The 23,188-nt window shown below is 42.0% G+C and overlaps 1 protein-coding gene across 3 annotated transcripts; it reads right to left on the reverse strand.

Annotated features, from left to right (window-relative positions):
- Positions 1-1,289: 1,289 nt before the first annotated feature.
- Positions 1,290-19,960, reverse strand: LOC121519931 (cytochrome P450 7B1). 3 transcript variants are annotated; one of them, XM_041803051.1, is made up of 6 exons: positions 19,823-19,960; positions 8,232-8,336; positions 5,671-6,282; positions 2,663-2,869; positions 2,410-2,588; positions 1,290-2,322 (listed from the first exon to the last, which is right to left on the reverse strand). In XM_041803051.1, exons 2-6 carry the CDS (start codon positions 8,263-8,265, stop codon positions 2,029-2,031), a joined length of 1,326 nt encoding a protein of 441 aa, XP_041658985.1. In that variant the 5' UTR covers positions 8,266-8,336; positions 19,823-19,960; the 3' UTR covers positions 1,290-2,028. The 3 variants fall into 3 exon arrangements, with proteins under 3 accessions (XP_041658985.1, XP_041658983.1, XP_041658984.1); XM_041803049.1 differs by having other exon boundaries at positions 8,200-8,336; positions 19,823-19,958; XM_041803050.1 differs by lacking the exons at positions 8,232-8,336; positions 19,823-19,960 and adding an exon at positions 8,000-8,191.
- Positions 19,961-23,188: the final 3,228 nt, after the last annotated feature.

Below are 23,188 nucleotides of genomic sequence, written 5' to 3' on the forward strand. Positions count from 1 at the left end.
CAGGAACAAGCCAATCAGCTTGAAGTGTTGGACGAGAGGAAGATGGATCTGGATCTGGATATCTGAGGTCAGCAGTCAGAAGAAAGTTGAAAAAGAATGGCAGCTTGTAGAGTTACAGTCCAGTTATAAAGTCTATGAAGAAAAACCAGGATAGGTGTGTGTTCCTTCAGAGGATTAGAGGGTTAAAATCAGCTCACCAGTTCTGCCAAGTCCTCCAAAAGATGCAAACTATGGTCCACCATTTAAAAAATGGAGGGAAAAAGACCCAACATCCCCAGCATCACAAACATTCCAGCCTCAGCTGTTGATGATCAAACCTTAGTTAGGTGCTTGAGCGGGGGAGGAGGAGATCTTGCTCAGGTATGGTTTTAAACCAGTGGTTTTCAAAGTGTGAAGTGGGGCGGGCCGCCACAGAGCTTCAGACAAGGCGCAGAACCATAAACCAGAAAAAAGCTGATTTGCTTTGCGAACCTCTGCTGCGCATGGAGCAAAATGGAAAGACATCGTTACTATAGGAACCATGCTATACAGCAGTGTTACTCAACCAAAGAGCCAAATTGTTGAAAAATACCTTTGCAAGAGCCACAATCTAAGAGGTGAAAATTGGTAAAAGCAGCTTGAAGTAGCAATAAAAATACGTTAAAGGTGGCAAAATGGTCAAAAAGCAGCAAAAAATGGGTGGAAAGGGGCAAAAATGGGGAGAAAAAACTGAAAAATGGTCAGAAAGTAGCAGAAATGGGTGAGAAGTGACAAAAAAAAAGGAGTGGAAAGTGACCGAAATGGGCAAAAAGCAGTCAAGAGTGGCAAAAATGGGCAATAAAAGAGGAAACAAGTGGTGTGTAATGGTAAACGGTAGTTTAAATGGGCAAAAAGTGGAAAAAATGTGAAAAAGGGCAAAAATGGGCAAAAATGGCAAAGAGAAGAGGCAAAAATTGGGGAAAAAAAGGGGAACAATTGGTATTTAATGGCAGCGGGTAGCTTAAATGGACAAAAAGTGGCAAAAAATGGGATAATAGTGGCAAAAATTGGGAAAAAGTGGCAAAAAGACAGCAAAAATGAGCAAAAAAAAAGAAAAAAAGGAATATCTAATGATGAAAGGTAGCTTAAATGGGCAAAAAGGTGAAAAAGGGCAAAATTGGGATAAAGGTGGAAAAAATGGGGAAAAAGAAGTTGTAAAATGGCCAAAAACACATGAAAAAGGGTATTTAATGGCATTATAGAGGGAAAGGCAGATGTTTAAGGACATTTGAAAACCAAAATATCCAAAATATATTAATGTAAAAAATGTTTTAAGATTAGACATAAATGTTTGAAATGTTGTTTAATTTTTTTTTTTAGTTTGAATCCTTTGTGTGTGTGGGGGTCCACCGAATGAATAATTTCTTCTTAGGGGAGGCTCACTCTTCCACACTTTGAAATCCCCTGTCTTAAACAACCTTAGCTAACGTGAACTCACTCAAAATTACACCAAAGCAATGACTGACTCTCCAGATTAGATCAAGATCTGATGTCTTAGACTTCTATTTGTTTTTGAATTATCCAGTTGATATTGTTTGGTTTTTTATTGCTGTTGCATTAGTGTGTAAAATTCTGCCACCATGTCGGCCTGATCCAAACGTGTGTACAACTGCAGCTGCTACCATGATTAGTGTTTTAATGCTGATAATTGCATTGAGGAATGAAAAGCAGAAGAAATCCGGTCAAGTTGAGTCATGTTCAGTCGAGTCAGAATGTTTCAGGTGGCTTCAAGTCACGTCCTGCAGATCGCCTTTGGTTGAGTCATCAGTGGTGTCGCGTCAGAAAGCCAGTCTACAATCATTAGGATTATTCCAGTAAGGTCTAGTCAAACCAGCTCTAGCCAGTCCTGTTGGATTAAATCAGTTAATTTCTTTCAGGTCTAGTCTGGCTGAACCACATCCAGGCGAGTCATGGGTCGAGTCAGGCTGAGATGTCTTCACTCGGTTCTTTTGTACACCATAATTAAAAATATCACAGCTCTTTAAAGGCTCACATATCCCCCCGTCCCGCTCAGACCTCTCTCAGTCTGTAGCTGAAGAGGATGTCCTGGGCGGGCAGCAGGATGCCCATCCCGGCTCTGCTGGTGTCCAGCGTGGCCCGGCTCTGCCCCGCCTCCAGCCGCATGTCAAAGTAGAGCAGCAGCAGACACAGGAACTGCTTAATCTCGTTGATGGCGAAGTATCGTCCGGGACACATGGTGGAGCCGGAGCCGAAAGGCATCAAGAAGTACTTCAGCTTCTGTCCGTTTTTGTAGAAATCCGTCTTCTCTTTGCCGTCCTCGGTGTAGCGGTCGAACCGGAACGTCTGACAGTTCGGAGACAACAATTTTCCATCAATTAAAATAGACGATAGAGATTTGGGTGAGAGGAGACGACGAGATCAGCGGCCTACCTCTGGCTCGTCGTAGATCTCGGGGTCCATGTGCATGCTCTGAGGGTAGAGCGAGATGATGTCCCCTTTCCTGACGGCCACCGAGCGCTCGGCGTCCAGACGCAGGCTGAAGTCCTCCTGAACCACTCGGATGTTCATGGAGGCCGAGGACAGGCGGAGGCTCTCGTTGATGGTGCTCTCTGTGGAAGAAGGCCAGCGTCAGTCATCATGGTCGACTTTCTAAGACACGCCAACCTGAACGGATCGGTCTTACCCAGGTACAGGAGCTGGTCCAGCTGCTCTCGGCTCAGCGTCACGTCTCTGTCGCTGCTGAACTCCACACCGCCGAGCCGCAGGACGGTGTGGATCTCTTCCCGGACAGCCTCCAGAGCCTCAGGGTGGCTCACCAGGTAGTACATGGACCAGAAGCAGGCGGGGACCGTGTTCCCCACCGACGCCCACAGGATCGCAAAGTGATGAGCTAAAGGAGAGGGAGCAAAGACACAAAGTGATCCGTGTGTTTATGGATCTAGTGATGAATTTAGAGACTTTACATCAACCAAAACCCTGACCCCCCATGATGTCAGAGAGTATTTCAAACGTCGGTGTCTGTGAAACACAATGGAAAGGTTACTTCACACATCTATTTCTCAGGACAGGTGCGTCGGAGGGGAAGGTATCCAGCAAACAGTTCAAAGTAAACACCCGCACTGTCCAACTTGGAAAAAAAAGGATGTATTTATTTGCAACATTTTGGTACTGGACGTTGTTTGCCTGATGAAGGTCTAGTACCGAAATGTTGCAAATAAATACATCCTTTTTTTGCAAGTTGGACAGTGTGCGGGTGTTTACTTTGAAGTGTCTGTGAAACAGCCAAAGGCAGAAATATCAAATATAAAGAGTGAAGGAAGCAGCAAGTTTCCTCTAAACACAGAGAGAGAACATGGAACTAGAACAAGAGTTATAAACAGAGACCTCAGAGGGATCGTAGACCTCCTCAGAAGAGTCTGACTCTGGTTCTCATTAATCTCTGAATCAGAAACAAACAGTGAATCATTGAAGGATTATTGTCCTGGAGGCGTTCTGCCCCCGTCCTTACTGGAGTTACACAACACATCTTCACAAACAACTGCTCTGTTTCTGAGGAAGACGAGGTCATTCAGGACAGAGAGGGAGCAGACGATGGAGACCACCGAAACTTTCATAAATAAATCTGATCAGTCAAGACAGAGAGGAGGAGACGATGGAGACCACCGAAACTTTCATAAATAAATCTGATCAGTCAGGACAGAGAGGAAGGAGACGATGGAGACCACCGAAACTTTCATAAATAAATCTGATCAGTCAGGACAGAGAGGGAGGATATGATGGAGACCACCGAAACATTCATAAATAAATCAGTCTGATCTTAACAATCAGAACCACCACTTGTCTTTTCTTTACCAAACTTTCTGTTTTATCTTCTGATTGGGAGTTGTTTATTCTTCACCCCACCAAAATAAAACTGAGCTGCTGTTTGTCACATGCAGTGGTTCTCAGGTCTTTCCTGTCCCCATAGAGAGGAAAACTTCCCCTCTCTGACAAATCTCAACTAAAGGGCTGGTTTATTTTCACTGAGGTACCATCTAGATTGTCTGTTACTGTGACAGCTCTGAGCAGTATAACAGGAATCATAGCTACCTTCAGTCTCTACATTCATCATAAAAATGAGTCAAAACCACAGCTGTACTAAAGACAGTAAGGAGGGTACAAATGACCCTCATGGTGGCCATCTATTAGGACAAGACCACAACCCTGCCCAGCCTGACTGGGGGTCATGCCCCACAGCTTGAGAACCACTGGTTTGATGTCACTGGAGGCTAAACTGGACTGCTACTCAAAGATAGTTAGTATGGGGAAGATGGTTCATTCTGTATCTGATATAAGAGGTTTTTTTTTTAGATAGATTGAAAAATTTAACAGAGTGACACGTCATCTTTAAAAGATCTATGATATAATGTGGATGGATGGATGGTTGGATGGCTGGATTGATGGATGGATGGATGGATAGATTGATGGACTGATGGATTGATGGATGGATGGATGAATGGATGGATAGATGGATGGATGGATGTTGGATGGATGGATGGATGGATGGATGGATGGATGGATGGATGTTGGATGGATGGATGGATGGATGGATGGATGGATGTTGGATGGATGGATGGATGGATGGATGGATGGATGGATGGATGGATGGATGGATGTTGGATGGATGGATGGATGGATGGATGGATGGTTGGATGGATGGATGGATGGATGGATGGATGGATGTTGGATGGATGGATGGATGGATGGATGGATGTTGGATGGATGGATGGATGGATGTTGGATGGATGGATGGATGGATGGATGGATGTTGGATGGATGGATGGATGGATGGATGGATAGATGGATGGATGGATGGATGTTGGATGGATGGATGGATGGATGGATGGATGGATAGATGGATGGATGGATGGATGTTGGATGGATGGATGGTTGGATTGATTGATTGATTGATTGATTGATTGATTGATGGAGGGATGGATTGATGGTTGGATGGATGGATGGATGGATGGATGGATGGATGTTGGATGGATGGATGGATGGATGGATGTTGGATGGATGGATGGATGGATGGATGTTGGATGGATGGATGGATGGATGGATGGATGGATAGATGGATGGATGGATGGATGTTGGATGGATGGATGGATGGATGGATGGATGGTTGGATGGATGGATGGATGGATGGATGGATAGATGGATGGATGGATGGATGTTGGATGGATGGATGGATGGATGGATGGTTGGATGGATGCATGGTTGGTTGGATGGATGGATCGATTGATGGTTGGATGGACAGACAGATGGTTAGATGCATGGATGGACAAATGGATGGTAGGTTGGTTGGATGGATTTAGGATGGATGGATGTATGGGTTTAAGATGGATGGATGCAAACATGGATGAATTAGCACTAGGTGGATGAATAATTACTGTTAAATGAATTGCTAGATGACGGATCAGTGGGTGGACTGATTGATGATTGGTGGATGTGGATGGATCAATGAATGAATGATGGGTTTATTGATGAACTGAGTTGGTGGATGATGAATCCTGACTGGTTTTATGACTAAGTAAAAGATTTAAATAAAAATCATAGAATGGTTTCTATTAAACACAGGTAGAGGTAAGAGTAGCAGCTGGTGATTGGCGGTCACATGACCCGCTCAGGTAAGGCTGAACATGGATTCCATACCTGCTTTGTCGACGTCCCTCAGCGTGTCGTACTGTTCAAACACCTCTGACCGTCTCTGGATGAACTGTGAGGCATGAGACCAGCACGACATCCTGTTGGGCAGGAAGTAGTTGATGAGCTTCTGGCGGATGGCCTTGGTGCGTCGGAGCAGTCCGATGGGGATCTGAGCCATGAGCAGAGGAAACATGGAGTCGAACTGCACAAAGTTGTCACGCAGGACGCTTGTCCCGCTGTGCCTCCTCGCCGTCTTTGGTCGGCCGTACATGGTGAGAAAGGTGGCCTCAAACATGACTGAGATGCAGAACTCGTACATGTTGGCGATCTTCCAACCTCCCACCTGTCCCGCCCCCTCACCCAGGTGATCCTGACGAAAAATGAGCATGAGATTACCCATCATGCTTTCTGTCAGGAGGGTGAGGTTGTCCCCCTGGAGGAGCTGGAAGGAGCGGCCGATCTGCTCCTGTAGGTGGGGGAACTTCACGTTGTTTGTGGGCGGGTAGCCGAAGGTCATCGGCGCCACCTTGTTGGAGAACTCGTGGAAGTCGAGCTGGCGGCCATGTTTGATGATGTTTGGAAAGAGAAGCGGGTCCATGACGAAGGTCATGTATTTACCTGCAGGGAGGAAACACCTGGTAAGGGCGGGTCTCCTTCATGATCACAGTAATGTTAACCCTCAGACCGTTAGTAGTCATGTGGACTCATTCAGGTCCAGGGTCAGGAAGGGGGACAGCCATTAGGAATGAATGGGAACAAAGTTAGTACTTTAGAGCTCTAAATGGACCTGAACGCTGCAGTTATCAGAACATTCCTACGTACTAGAGTACCATCCCTACACGTCACCAAACAGAGATTTTTACCACAGGTTCACTGATTTACCTGGAGAGGAGGGGATCCAGATCACTAATACTCAGTCCTGCTGAACTCCTAGTGTGGTCTATCCTGATAAAGGTCTACCTGAGTCTAGAAGAGTCTAGTCCTGAGCTAAGAGGCTTTAACATCTAAAAATCCTCCTTTAGTCTCAACCCTGCTTTAATGTAAACGCTGATGTACTGAGAGAGCGAGGAATGATGAACAATCCTGTTCTACTAAACGACTCTTTAACATGAGCCACTGTAGCGAGCTCCTGTTTGAGTGCCAGTTTCCTTTCCTCCATCCTCTGTCCTTATTTAATCCACATTTAAAAAGACAAACTGGGACCAGATAGAGAACCAGCTCTACTGAGCCGAGGCACGTGATCTGGATCTCACAACGAGAGAGACTGGACAGACATCAGCTGAGGAAACACTGGTAAGATCAGAGTTTATGAGCTGAACCAGGACAGAACTGGACTGAACGAAGCCAGACCACTTTGTGGAAACGGACCATAATTAGTTCATTTTATCTAAAATTGATGAAGCTTCACCTCCTCCACCCTAGCCTCCTCCTTCATAGCATAACACTTGTTGCACCCTCATATTCAGATTCATACTACTGTGGATTAACTGCCTCTGAATAATTTCATTGTTTTTAATACACATTGTCATAACTGCGCATCTATATGGAGGTTTCTAGCTATGTGCTCCCTGCAAAGTCAAAGCAGCTGCTTGACCCACCCAGGTAGCCTCTTTTGAGCAGAGCCTTCTCTGCCATGTAAAACTGTTGTAGATCTATTTTGCAATTTGGTAATTACCAAGAAAAAAGTAGATATTTTTTACTTTATTTTATTTTTTAAAAGCTATAAATGTAAGTGAACCAAAACTCAGTGTTTTTTAGATTATAAAGTCAAAAATCCAACCACTATTTTCAGTTTGGTTTCTTTTTTTTTTTGGCTTACCACTATTGTAAAAGTAGGATTTTTAAAATTTGAAATTTTTGAGTTTCTATTTTCAAAATTTAAGACTTTGTAAACTCTGAAATTGCAAGTTTTTCTTGTAAATATCCTACGTTTTAAACTCTGAAATTTGAGGTCTTTTTCTTGCAAATAAACGACTTTATAATCTCATTTTCACCCTAAAAATCATAACTTTTTTACTGCAGAATGAACAGATTCTCTTCATTTTTAAAAAAATCTTTAAGGTTGGCCTTAATATGTTTTGTTGCTGATCATGGTTTAATAAAAAAAAATAAATGTACATCTAATTTTGACAACCTCAAAGCCGACAGGGTCCCGGCCCCCCGAGATCTTTGGCGCCCCCTACCGCTCAGGGTGCCTGGACCCCAGGTTGGGAACCAGTGAAGTAGACATTTAATTTATCTATGGTTGATCTACCAGATCTTCATTATTTTCTTTCAAAATAAAAGCAGGTTTTATTTATCAAGCAGTGTTGTAGAGCAGCAACTGTATACTCACTGTAGCATCTCTCTGCTTTCACAGTGATGTAAAATAAGGACGACACGGCTCCTTTCAGTCTCATTCACCTTCTTTACTGGGCTACTAACAGAAGAGCATGAAGTCCTGAACGTTAACATAACACCTAATAGGTGATGGTGTTTGATTCCCCTACTGAATGAATAGGCTAGCTGAGTAGCCTAGCTGGAGTTAATACAAACCTGCCATCTGCACTGTAAAAACATCTCCGTACTTTCTCTGATTCTCCTCCAGAAATCTGTTGGCATCTCGTCCAAACTCCAGAGCTTTTCCGATGTAAGGAATCCAGCCGTTAATCAGCGGGGGCTCGCCTTTTCTCCTGCAAATGAATGAAAAAGACATTTGAGGGCCGTGTTCACTCTTATTAAAACTCCTGAAAATGAGCCAGTAATGTAAATATGTGACAGTCTGATCAGGGGGCGGAGCTAACATTATCATCATCTAGATCTTTTAGCTGAAGGCTGGTGAGTGAGCTGGTGCCATGAGGCCGTACTCATTAGAGCCACAGCTCACTGCCACAGTTACACAGTGCTGAAAACAGGCCAGAGACCAGTGGCTCCATACTTCAGTCCCTTTTGTTAAAGTCTGGCTGCAGACCACCACAGACCACACTCATCTGAATATCTCACAATTACAAGCTAAAACTTTAGAAATCAAGTGGATTAAATTCAGTTTAGGGTTAAGGTAAGGGTTAGGAAACTAGAAGTTAGACATTAAAAACCTGACCTGCGTAATCTGATGACAGAACATTCATAAACAACAATAGGAAAGGATCTGTGTGTTATGAATGAGGATTGATGAGGCTAATCAGTACGTATTATAAAATATCCATAAGTAAAAACTTATCTACCTTCTGTAGATAAGCAGACTGTAGCTGTAGCCTCTTCATTTTGCTGTCCTGGTGCATTTAGCTTTAAAACTCCTCATTCTTTTCCTGGGGCAGCATGGCCCCAGCCCCAGCCCCAGCCCCCCCCCCCCCCAAATGGCTGATAAACCCTGTTTCCCGCCAGCGCTCAGTGTGTCAGTGGTTCTCTGCTGACTCATGGTGGACTTTGGAGCAGGTAGTAGAGCTGATACTCCTCTTATCTGTGTATGCTAAAGCGTTATAAAGTGTTACCGTTAGGGGACACGGCTGATAAAAACTTCCTTTGTTAAAAACAGGCCTAGAAATATATCAGACTTTACACAGCGCTGCAGGAATGTCATGATCTGCGGGCCAAACATGAGGATATACAAAAAGTAGACACGTAACACCACTATACAAACAATAGACATGTAACAGAAATATACAGATAATACACATGTAATATAGATACAAAAGTTATGTGTTCAGTATCATCAGTATTAACGGGTTATCACTGACGCCCTACTTACACACCCTCAGCCAATCAGTGAGTCTGACTCTGAAGACATGATTCCCTTAAGTGATCTGATCAATTATTAGCCAATCAGTGCACTAATAAACAGTCAATTAATTACAGACTTTGCTCTCTGTAAACACAGCTCTGCCATAAAGCCACATAAAGATGAATGTATAATCTGGTGTGTTTAATCCAGAAAAAAACATCCAGGTGTGGTTCAGAGCTCAGAGGTATTCTTCTTCAAACCAGAATGATAAACTTCAGCAAACTAGATGTTTCTAACATTATGACAGCACAGAAACACAAACGATCTCTTCCTCAGGTTGACTGTTCTGGGTTAGCAATGTTTGGAAAAGTGGATGGAAGTGGCGAGAGCAACAGGAACCCTCCAACAATGGCCGACTGTCTGGGCAAAATGGAGGAAAAAGCCCCCAACATCCCCAGCTTCACCAACATTCTGTCCCTTGTTGTTTGTCCCTTGAAGATAATGTCTTCCTTTAATGCTAAAAACGTTCCATCCCTGCTTTTCAAAGATGATGCCGTTCTTTAAAGCCTATTATACATTCTATCCTTGCCTTTGAGGGGGATTTCATCCTTTAAAACATACAAAACATTCCAATCCTGCGTTTAAAAGACATAATTTTTTGAAGTTTGTAACACATTTATTCTTTCCTTTGAAAAATGTTTTTCTTTACAGCTTATAAAACATTCCATTCCTGCCTTTGAAGATGATGTCATCTTCATAAACATTCCATCCCTGCCGTTGAAGACGATGTTATCTTCTTTAACTTATAAAACATTCCATCCTTGCCTTTGAAGATGATGTCATCTTCTGAAACTTATAAAACATTCCATCCCTGCCTTTGAAGACGATGTCATCTTCTTTAACTTATAAAACATTCCATCCTTGCCTTTGAAGATGATGTCATCTTCTGAAACTTATAAAACATTCCATCCTTGCCTTTGAAGATGATGTCATCTTCTGAAACACATAAAACATTCAATCCTTGCCTTTGAAGATGATGTCATCTTCTTTAACTTGTAAAACATTCCATCCTTGCCTTTGAAGGTTGTGTCATCTTCCTTAACTTATAAAACATTCCATCCTTGCCTTTGAAGGTTGTGTCATCTTCCTTAACTTATAAAACATTCCATCCTTGCCTTTTGCAATCAGGGCAGTCTAGTCCTGCCCTCTTTCCTGTGAAGCCATGCTGTTGTAACCATAGAAGGTAGATCGTCCTGGCTTTGTTCAGCTGAAATAACCAAAACAACCAATCACCATTTAACCTTTTTCCCTGTGGATTTTTTTTTTCCAACAGTATCCAAGTCTTTCCTCAGCCCTGCTCCGGTTTCTTTGAAAACTGCAGTGATACTGTTACACACCAGAGACATCACACAGAGGAAGTGGTGCACAGTGTGACTTCAAAAATGCCCCCCACACTGTTTTCCTCAGCTAAACCCTGTAAAAACTCCTCACCCTGAAGGGAGTTTAGGCACAGGAGTGTTTACAGAGACCTAAATGCTGCTGCAGTGTGTGTGGGAGTGTTTTCAACACTCCTCCTCTAAATGTGAGTAAACCTCAGCGTTTGCTTTGTTGATATTAAACTGATTTAGGAGCTGAGATGTTGCATCAGAGGAGCAGGGAACGTTCTCCTTCAGAGAACAAGATCCAACATGTGGAACCCGAGTCTGTAGATTTCTCGGTCTGAACCGAGCTGATGGTCTGCAGTCTGACTCAACACAAAGAGAGGAAGGCACCAGCAGCAGGCTGCCCCCTTCCTCCTCACTGTATAAACATTTATCCACATGGCCTACAGCTCACTGAGACCTCAGGGCTTCTGTTCCAGACACCAGAACATAATGTTAGAAACCCATAAACATTAACCCATCACTTAGACAGCCGTTTGTTATCTGGATTAGTTCAGAAAAACATTAAACTGTTAGTCAGGGCATCAGCATCTGTTACTCCATAACCTGCAGGTACCAGCAGACTTTCCTCATGTTGGTCTGAGAGCCTGAACCTTCAAACTCTGGAAGCTGTCAGACATTTCTGTCATCTCTAATACTCTTCATTCTATTTACAGCAAATAGCTGTAATTTTATATTTTCTATAATTCTTAAATTTACAGCATCTAACTGGATTTCCTTTCCCTGTCCGTCTCTCTGCTCAGTTATTTTATCCCTCAGTAATTTCTGACTGCTGGGCTGAGAGGATTTTACACTTCAGAGGAAAACACACCCACAAGGTAAGAATAATCAGAATAAGATTGAAAATACAAATAAAAACCTGGTACCTGGTACTTTTAGTGTAAATCTGTGTACTCTGTTAAAGGTTTCCTCTAGAGACCTTTTTCTGTCCTCTAAATCAATCAGTCTCTTGTCCTCTGTTGATTTACTTTGATAAATTCAGGGGTTTTTGTTTTTCTACCGATGTTTGATCAGAGACAAAAGTTACTAACAACATGAAAACATCCTATGCAGAGTCGTGTTTATGTCCACTTGATGAATGTTGGCATTACACCGTCTCCTGGACTCTGACACCCCTCCAGGGACTTGTTGGTGTCTCTGGTTTCTACGTGGCCCCTGGCGTCGGCTCATCTCTTTGTGTATGTGTTTTTTGGTTCCAGCAGGCAGGTTACAGCGACTTCTTACAGCCTGTTCTCTGAAACAGACACCATGAGAGCGAAGCAGATAACAAACAGAGCCTCCGTTCAAAGCTGCAGACTCAGCACAAACATCGTCACTGCTGCTATGGATTATAAATGCACTCTTTTCTCCTGTTATACTGAATATAAACCAGCTGGGTTTTACTGCCTGCTGTAAATATTCCAACACTCGTGAACAGAAGAGGAAGAGAGCGAGAATAGCAGAGAAGTCAGAAACAGCTGGTCCAAATTAAGAACAAAAATCCCAGCAGGAGTGGAAGGAGTTTAGCTCTGAAGTCAGGAAACTCCCCCAAACTTCACTGGAACTAAACCAGACATCCAGCATGTTTCCCAGGGTCCTAACACCAGGGTCAGGACTCTCCAAGGGTCACCAAAGATGAAAATGAAAGTGTTTAGAAGAACACAAACTCTTTTCTTGGAATGTCTCTGCTGTTTACACATTTTAGTCTCTAATGAAGAAGAACAGAGTTCTTAAATAAGGAAATATTACTGCCCTGCTGCTCTGCTTCAGTACCAATGATCTGTCACCAGCACGTTCGTCCCCCAGCACGCTAGTCCCCCAGCACATCAGTCCCCTCAGCACACTAGTCCCCCAGCACGCTAGTCCCCCAGCACGCTAGTCCCCCAGCACGTTCGTCCCCCAGCACATTAGTCCCCCAGCACACTAGTCCCCCAGCACATCCGTCCCCCAGCACGCTAGTCCCCCAGCACGCTAGGCCCCCAGCACATGAGTCCCCCAGCACACTAGTCCCCCAGCACATACGTCCCCCAGCACACTAGTCCCCCAGCACACTAGTCCCCCAGCACATCAGTCCCCCAGCACGCTAGTCCCCCAGCACATTAGTCCCCCAGCACGCTAGTCCCCCAGCACATCAGTCCCCCAGCACACTAGTCCCCCAGCACACATTAGTCCCCAGCACTAGTCCCCAGCACATTAGTCCCCAGCACACTAGTCCCCAGCACATCAGTCCCCCAGCACGCTAGTCCCCAGCACATTAGTCCCCAGCACACTAGTCCCCCAGCACATTAGTCCCCCAGCACGCTAGTCCCCCAGCACATTAGTCCCCCAGCACGCTAGTCCCCCAGCACATTAGTCTCCCAGCACGCTAGTCCCCCAGCACCTCAGTCCCCCAGCACACTAGTCCCCCAGCACAGTAGTCCCCCAGCACCCTAGTCCCCCAGCACATTAGTAGTCCCCAGCACACTAGTAGTCAGCACACTAGTCCCCAGCACACTAGTCCCCAGCACACTAGTCCCCAGCACACTAGTCCCCAGCACATGTCCCCAGCACACTAGTCCCCAGCACACTAGTCCCCAGCACATCCGTCCCCCAGCACACTAGTCCCCAGCACATCAGTCCCCCAGCACGCTAGTCCCCAGCACATTAGTCCCCAGCACGCTAGTCCCCCAGCACATTAGTCCCCCAGCACACTAGTCCCCCAGCACATTAGTCCCCCAGCACACTAGTCCCCCAGCACAATAGTCCCCAGCACGCTAGTCCCCAGCACATTAGTCCCCCAGCACACTAGTCCCCAGCACATTAGTCCCCAGCACATTAGTCCCCAGCACATCAGTCCCCAGCACACTAGTCCCCAGCACATTAGTCCCCAGCACATCCGTCCCCCAGCACGCTAGTCCCCCAGCACATTAGTCCCCCAGCACGCTAGTCCCCCAGCACATTAGTCTCCCAGCACATTAGTCCCCCAGCACGCTAGTCCCCAGCACATTAGTCTTTTGATAAGCTCTGATGAATCATCTTCACAGGCAAGAATGGAATGTTTGATAAGCTTTGATGCAATCAACTTCAAAGTCAAGAATGGAATGTTGATAAGCTTTGATGAATCATCTTCAAAGGCAAGAATGGAATGTTTGATAAACTCTGATGAAATTATATCCCAAGGCAAGAATGGAATGTTTTATAAGTTTTGATGACATCAACTTCAAAGGTAGAGGATAGAATGTTTGGTATGCCTTGTTATAATAATATTTAAATACAGGAATAGAATGTTTATGAGCTTTGGTGAATTAGTTCTCAAAGGAACGAATGGAATGTTTGATAAGCTCTGATGAATCATCTTCACAGGCAAGAATGGAATGTTTGATAAGCTTTGATGCAATCAACTTCAAAGTCAAGAATGGAATGTTGATAAGCTTTGATGAATCATCTTCAAAGGCAAGAATGGAATGTTGATAAGCTTTGATGAATCATCTTCAAAGGAAGAATGGAATGTCTGATAAGCTTTGATGACATCATCTTCAAAGGCAAGAATGGAATGTTGATAAGCTTTGATGAATCATCTTCAAAGGAAGAATGGAATGTCTGATAAGCTTTGATGACATCATCTTCAAAGGCAAGAATGAAATGTTTGATAAGCTTTGTTTAAATATATTCAAAGGAAGAATGGAATGTTTGATGAGCTTTGATGAAATTATCTTCAAAGGCAAGAATGGAATGTTTGATAAGCTTTGATGAATCATCTTCAAAGGCAAGAATGGAATGTTTGATGAGCTTTGATGACATCATCTTAAAAGGCGAGAATGGAAATGTTAGATAAACTTTGATAAAATCAACTTCAAAGGCAAGAATGGAATGTTTGAACAGCGTTGATGAAATTATATTCAAAGGAAGAATGGAATGTTTGATAAGCTTTGACGAGTCATCTTCAAAGTAAGAATGGAATTTTTGATAAGCTTTGATGAAATTATCTTCAAAGGCAAGAATGGAATGTTTGATAAGCTTTGATGGAATCATCTTCAAAGGCAAGAATGGAATGTTTGATAAGCTTTGATGCAATCATCTTCAAAGGCAAGAATGGGAATGTTTGATAAACTTTGATGCAATTGTCTTCAAAGGGTAGAATGGAATGATTGATAAGCTTTGATTAAATTATATTCAAAGTAAGAATGAATGTTTGATAAGCTCTGATGAATCATCTTCACAGGCAAGAATGGAATGTTTGATAAGCTTTGATTAAATTATATTCAAAGGAAGAATGGAATGTTTGATGAGCTTAGATGAAATTATCTTCAAAGGCAAGAATGGAATGTTTGATAAGCTTTGATGCAATCACCTTCAAAGGAAGAATGGAATGTTTGATAGGCTTTAATGGAATTATCTAGAAAGGAAGAATGGAATGTTTAATAAGCTTAGATGCAATCATCTTCAAAGGCAAGAATGGAATGTTTAATAAACTTTGATGCAATCATCTTCAAAGGCAAGACTGGAATGTTTAATAAGCTTTGATGAAATTATCTCCCAAGGCCAGAATGAAATGTTTGATAAGATTGCTTTGATGAACCAAGCCAGAAAGGCAAGAATGGAATGTTTTACAAGCAGAGGATGGATTGTTGGTGAGGCTAGAGATGTTGGGGTCTTTCCCTTACATGTCTGCCAAGTAGTAGGCTGTAAATGGCAACCTTTGGAACTGTGGATTTAAGTGCAGAAGAGCAGGGCTAGTTCAAAATGTTGTAAGTGATGGAGAGTCAACTGAAGGGAAAGATTGTTGGTGTATATGTGCTCTAATAATGATAGTGGTCGGGGCCGGCTATACGCAGGGGCAAGAGGGGGCAACGCCCCCTCAAACAAATGCCTTGCCCCCTCAAATCAAATCCGTCGAAAAGGGCACAAGCTTCCTCATCCCTCTCTCCCCTCCGCTCCGGGCGGCTGTATGGGATCTACTCATGGCCATAACTAACACTGAGGACACCGAGCTATGTCTGTATTTTTTTCAAGTGAAAAAAAAGGTGATATCACTGACTGCAAATATACTTTGTGTCGGACATCACTTGCGCCTCTACATCACCGTGCGGTAGATCATCCTCTTATTACTATCCGATCTTTGGCCATCACAGTGGTTTGTGGGTGGGCTGCCTCAAAAATCCGCCAGATTTGTACTGATTTCTAAAGTACAGACGGCTACAACAGAGTCCAGCCAAGGTAACACAGTAGAAGTTCACTTTACATTTAACGTTATTCCCACCCCAGACAAACGTCATCTGATCCGACCAAAATGTGCTGTCAACGTAACGTTAACGTTAAATTATATTGACGTCAAGTAACTGATGTTGGTCTCACTTGAATGAAATGAATGCTACCGTTGTCGGTATAATACAGCTGTGGACAGTGTTTATGTTACTCCGCACTGACCGCGTCGTCGGGTGATTATTATGTTTACAGAGATGAAGCAATTTACCCAAACATTGCTCCCCTTTGGGAAAAAAACGGGACAGGAAGAGGATGAGAAAAGTGATGAGTGAGAAGTCAAGAGCAGCCCACAGTTCCCACCCAGGACAGGATTATCCTTGTACCATATACACACTGATGTTAAACAAGCAATACTGTCCTCTGATCCAGTTCAAACAATGTAATGACCACAGAGGCTTTCTTTGGCAATCATAATGGAACATATAGCACTGACCATCAACAGGCGGCCCGGGGGCCATATCAGGCCCCCCAAAGCTTCCTGTCCAGCCCCTAGAAGATCATTAAATTCAGAAAAGGAGGAAAAGAAGATGTTGTGGTTTTAAGAGTATCCCTTGGCTTTTAATTTCTGCAGCTGTTAAATAAATCCCACAAACAATACTGAAATAAATTTAGAATGACTCAACATTTGATCTGTTGGCAGATGTGTTGCAAAAATGACCAGATAAAATGGTGAAAGGGGGTTAGAGAGTAGCAAAATAGGTGAAAAGTGGTGAAATGGGCAAAAAGGGACAAAAATTGATTGAAAAAAAGTGGTGAAAAGAGGTTAAAATGTGGCAAAATGTGTTAAAAGAGAAAAAAGGGGCAAAGAGTATCAAAAATTGGTTGCAAATGACAAAAATAGTGCAAAAAAGTAATGAAAAGAGTTTAAAAGTGGCAAAAAATAGAAGAAAAGTAGGAAAATTGGGATAAAACATGCAGGAAAAGTGGTTTAAATGGATTAAAGAATGGCAAAAAAATGTGTTATAGAGGCAAGCAGTGGCTTGCAGAAATTGGTTTTAAAGTTGCAAAAATAGTTGGAAAAAAATGTAACCAAAAGGGGGCTCAAAGTGTCAAAAATTGATAAAATTGGCACAAAGGGTATAAAACATGCAAGAAAATTTGTTAAAGAGGCACATAGGGGTTAAAAGTGTCAGAAATGAGTTCATACTAGTAGTAAATCACAGCTGTAGAGGGCCCATTCTCATGGATTTTCAGGGGCCCGTTCTGTTGTCAGGCTCCTTGTGGCCTGCTGCATTATACCTAGATAATAGTGATAGATCTCACTGCTAATTCCTAAAAATGTCCTGCATTTTGAAAGAAAATACAAATACATATTACATATTGGTGTATTAACCATTGCAGAAACATCAAAAATGATGTTTGTAATTACCAATGCTGTTAATTTAGGGCAGCTGTGGCATAAACCTTACTTTGGGTGTGGTCTAATAAATTTGTTAAGCACTGTATATCGACAAATTTATTAGTTCTGCATGATGCATCCATTTTTCAGAGCTTATAAAAAAGGTAGTGCTGCTCCTGCCTGAACCAGTAGCAGTGATGCTGCTGGCACCTCACAGACAACAACAACAGAAAATATGCTGGAGCATGATGTGTAAACATGCTTCCCCCTTCACATTTCTGCCTGCCCCCTCATGTATGCTTAGAACCGGCCCTGATAGTGGGATGAAGTTGGTGAAATGTTTTTAATAACTCATCTGATTTGTTGTAGAGAAGAGACGAGTTATGTATAGAAGCAGGGGTTTCACTTCTGATATAGGCTGATATAGACTGATATTTACAGCTGATATAGACTGATATTTACAGCTGATATAGACTGATATTTATATCTGATATAGACTGAAATTTAAAGCTGATATAGACTGATATTTACAGCTGATATAGACTGAAATTTACAGCTGATATAGACTGATATTTACAGCTGATATAGACTGAAATTTACAGCTGATATAGACTGATATTTACAGCTGATATAGACTGATATTTACAGCTGATATACACTGATTAACAGCTGATATAGACTGATATTAACAGCTGATATAGACTGATATTTACAGCTGATATAGACTGATATTAACAGCTGATATAGACTGATATTTACAGCTGATATAGACTGATATTTACAGCTGATAAAGACCTATATTTACAGCTGATATAGACTGATATTAACAGCTGATATAGACTGATATTTACAGATGATATAGACTGATATTTACAGCTGATATAGACTGATATTAACAGCTGATATAGACTGATATTTACAGATGATATAGACTGATATTTACAGGTGATATAGACTGATATTAACAGCTGATATAGACTGATATTTACAGCTGATATAGACTGATATTTACAGCTGATATAGACTGATATTTACAGCTGATATAGACTGATATTTACAGCTGATATAGACTGATATTTACAGCTGATATAGACTGATATTTACAGCTGATATAGACTGATATTTACAGCTGATATAGACTGATATTAACAGCTGATATAGACTGATATTTACAGCTGATATAGACTGATATTAACAGCTGATATAGACTGATATTTACAGGTGATATAGACTGATATTAACAGCTGATATAGACTGATATTAACAGCTGATATAGACTGATATTTACAGGTGATATAGACTGATATTAACAGCTGATATAGACTGATATTAACAGCTGATATAGACTGATATTTACAGATGATATAGACTGATATTTACAGCTGATATAGACTGATATTTACAGCTGATATAGACTGATATTTACAGCTGATATAGACTGATATTTACAGCTGATATAGACTGATTTACAGCCGATATAGACTGATATTTACAGCTGATATAGACTGATATTAACAGCTGATATAGACTGATATTTACAGCTGATATAGACTGATATTTACAGCTGATATAGACTGATATTTACAGCTGATATAGACTGATATTTACAGCTGATATAGACTGATATTTACAGCTGATATAGACTGATATTAACAGCTGATATAGACTGATATTTACAGCTGATATAGACTGATATTTACAGCTGATATAGACTGATATTTACAGCTGATATAGACTGATATTTACAGCTGATATAGACTGATATTTACAGCTGATATAGACTGATATTTACAGCTGATATAGACTGATATTTACAGCTGATATAGACTGATATTTACAGCTGATATAGACTGATATTTACAGCCGATAGAGAATTATATTAACAGCTGATATGAATTTAATTTATCATTGTCATCATATCTTCCAAAGCTGATATCCTGTTGATCAGATTGCGAAACCCCTTTGACTCATTTCTGAGTCATTCATATGTCAGAACAATTTTTTCAGTTTTAAATCTACAAATTTAAGCAATAAAATAAAAGGTTTGTTTTCGCTTAGCAGGAGCAAATACACCCCAAAAATTAAAAGTTTACTATTTTTGTTTTGAGGTCTTTAGGGAAACCTGAACAGAAAACTTTAGTCTGTTTCCAGTTTTTCTGAAATATCTACTATGGAGATCACGGCTGTACCGTTAAACTTTGAACACATTTAGAACTTTTAATGTAATATTTTCACAGCTGTCTTTTCTCGTGATATTTAAAAACATGATATCTAAAACACTCTAACGACCTGAACTACTTTGACTGAGATATCTAGCCTCCATCAAGTTGAGTAAACATCGTTCTTCCTCTGACATTTAACCACATAACAGAACCGTTGTCTGACCCTGAAACTGCCCGGTACTATCCCAGACTTTCACCGGGACTTCGGAGTAAATGTAGGGGGAAAACTGACCTCTTCCTCCGGCGGAGCAGGCCGAGCAGCAGCGCGAGGAGGCCGAGCAGGAGCAGCAGCAGCGGGGACATGTCGGTGAGGGCGCCCGGGGAGATGGAGCGGAGAATAAAACATGAACACAACTCTTCACAGCCCCACAGACTCCTGATGAAGACCACGACACTCACATTTCTGTATCCGGAGGAGACCTTCAAAATAAAAGCGCTTCCGGTAGGGTTATTTGAGGTAACGGTGCTGTAAACCGGGTTAGATATTTAACTCAGGTTAGGGGATGGGACCTGATAAGATTTCATTGATATCAATGCTCTTATCGATTCTTCTTTTTGATTCCTTCTGTTCTTTCTGAACAGAGTTGACTATAAATGTTTAACTGTTGATTCAAATGTAATTGAGTCTGTTTCTCTGAAGCAGACGAGCGCCACCTTCAGGGAGAGTCCGTCACAGACACTTCAATACTGAATACCATAAATAGTTTAGATCAGTGGTTCTCAACCTTGGGGTCGGGTCCCCATTGGGGGTCGCGAGACACTGAAAGGGGGTCTCCGGATGCCTTAAAGAAACTAGGCATGTTCTTTGATTTACTCTGTTTCCCTTTTATTTATTACAATAAGGTACAATAAGAGAATACACAGTACACAAAACAGATTAAGTAAAGGCCAGACCAAACAAGTAGGTCTTAAGTTGCTTTTTAAAAGATCAACTGTTTCTGCTGATCTTAAATTCAATGGAAGTGAGTTCCAAAGAGTTGGAGCAATGACCTTGAATGACAGTCACCTTTAGTTTTTAGTCTGGAGTGTGGAACAACCAGCAGACCCTGATCAGAGGACCGAAGAGTCCTGCTGGGGTTGTAAGGTTTTAGGAGCTCCATAATATAGGCTGGTGCCTGACCATGCAGGGCTTTAAAAGTAAACACAAGGATCTTAAAATGTATTCTGAAGTGTATGGGAAGCCAGTGGAGAGAATACAGAATTGGTGTGATGTGTGACCTCTCTGAAGACTTGGTGAGTAGACTGGCTGCAGCGTTTTGTACTAATTGTAGACGATTTATAGATGTTTTACTAAGACAGGTGAAAAGTGAGTTGCAGTAGTCTAAACGGGAGGAAATGAAAGTGTGAATAACCATCTCCATCTGAGCTGTAGAAACAATGTGTCTGAGTTGTGCAATATTTCTTAGTTGGAAAAAACAAGAACGGACCAGATTATTGACATGTTGATCTAGAGATAGAGAGTGGCTAAATGAAACACCAAGATTACGAAGAACAGGTTTTACATAAGTAGACAGGGTACCAAGTTCCTCCAAAATCCCTGGCACTAAACCATCTGGGGCCGAGACAAGGACCTCTGTTTTGTCAGCATTTAGCTGTAGATAATTGTCTGACATCCAGTCTTTAATGGCACTCAAACAACTGAGTAAAACCGACACTGTAGTGTAATTTTGAGGTGTAAAAGATATATGAAGCTGGATGTCATCTGCATAACAATGATAGGATATGTCTTTAAACTGTTGATTAAGTGGCTGAGTGGGAGCAGGTACAAGGAAAATAATGTTGGGCCAAGGACCGAACCTTGGGGAACTCCACAGACCAGGGGGGATTTGAAGAGCTGTGGTTGTTAACAGTGACTGAGAATGTTCTCTCTGACAGGTAAGAGGAAAACCAATCAATGGCTGAGCCAGAAATGCCCACCCACTGCTTCAGCCTATCAACTAAAATATCATGATCCACAGGGTCAAAGGCTGCACTGAGATCCAATAAAACCAACACTGAACATTTACCTTCATCACTGCTGATCAGGAGGTCATTAAAGACTCTAAGAAGGGCTGATTCGTTTGAATGGGACTGACGAAAACCAGACTGAAACTTATCCAGGATGTTATGAGTGTCCAAGGCAGCTGTTAGTTGTTTGGCGACCACTTTTTCTAGAATTTTAGAAATAAAGGGTAGTTTTGAAATGGCCTATAGTTTTGGGGCAGAGAGGGGTCCAGGTTTGTTTTTTTGAGAAGTGGTTGAATGGCAGCATGTTTAAAATATGAAGGAACCAGATTCTAATGATTTATTGATAATTGAAAGAATGTATGGGCCAATGGAATCTATTGCAGATTTTAGTAGCTGGGTGGGCAGTATGTCAAAGGGACTAGAGGAAATTTTCATAGTTCTCACCAGATTCTTTAGATCTTGTAGGGAGACCGGAGAGAACTTGTCCAGGATTGTTTGGTGAGGTGGGCAGGGAACAGGAAAAAGATGGAGTGATTTGTGCTTGGATGTCGTTGATCTTGCTAACAAAAAAGGAAAGAAATCTTTCACACTCATCATCAGAGGAAATTGGGGGGGTGGGTGATGGAGAAGAGACAACATTATTAATAGTTTCAAACAGGACTCTAGGATTATGTCTGTTCTGTGCTACAAGATTTGCAAAATACTTATCTCTGGCATCCTTAACCATACTATTAAATTCAGTTAAAAGCTCTTTTAGATGCTGATGGCGGACATAAAGACGGGTGGATTTCCACAACCGTTCTACTTTACGGCATGTTCGCTTAAAGGGGGGCGGCTTTTTCGAAGGGGCCAGTCTGGATTTTAAGGGAGCAATTTCATCCAAAACAGAAAGACAGTGCTCATTAAAAGACTGTACTTGTGTGTCAGTATCACCCAGTAATGTCAAATGGCAGGAATGAAAGGACGCAGAAAACTTTTCTGCAGTGAGATGATTAAGGATGCGAGATTTGATTTTTCGACGGCAGGGCAGAGTATCTAGGTTGAAGGACAGATCAAATAAGATACCATAATGATCGGAGATAAAAAATCCCTCAGAAACAACAGAGTCAACTTTTACACCAAAAGTAAAGACAAGGTCTAGTGTATGACCTCTGACATGAGTAGGGCCTGTTACATGCTGGGTCAGAGTAAATGACTCAGTAATGCTTAGAAAGTCAGAAGCAAACTTATCGGAGACCTCATCAATGTGAATGTTAAAATCACCAAGAAGTAAAAATCTGGGGAGTTTTAAGATGGAGGACAAAAAATCACTGAAATCAGTTAAAAAACAACTATTTGGGCCGGGTGGGCGCTAGACTAAAATGGCATAAAAGGGGTTAGAATGGCCAATTTTGATCATTTGAAGTTCAAAAGAAGAAAATGACCCAGTGTTCACCAAACAGCAAGAAAAATGATTTTTAAACACAGCAGCAAGTCCTCCACCACGGCCAGAAGTTCTGGGCAAGCTTATGAAGGAGAAATCATGAGGGCATGACTCAATTAGGGGGCATCTTCATTGGTCCTTTGCCAGGTTTCAGTTATAAACATGAAGTCTAGATTTTTGGATTGGATTATGTCATTGAGCAGAAATGATTTATTAGATATAGAGCGA

Source organism: Cheilinus undulatus, linkage group 13 (assembly GCF_018320785.1).
Source record: "Cheilinus undulatus linkage group 13, ASM1832078v1, whole genome shotgun sequence".
NCBI lineage: Eukaryota > Metazoa > Chordata > Actinopteri > Labriformes > Labridae > Cheilinus > Cheilinus undulatus.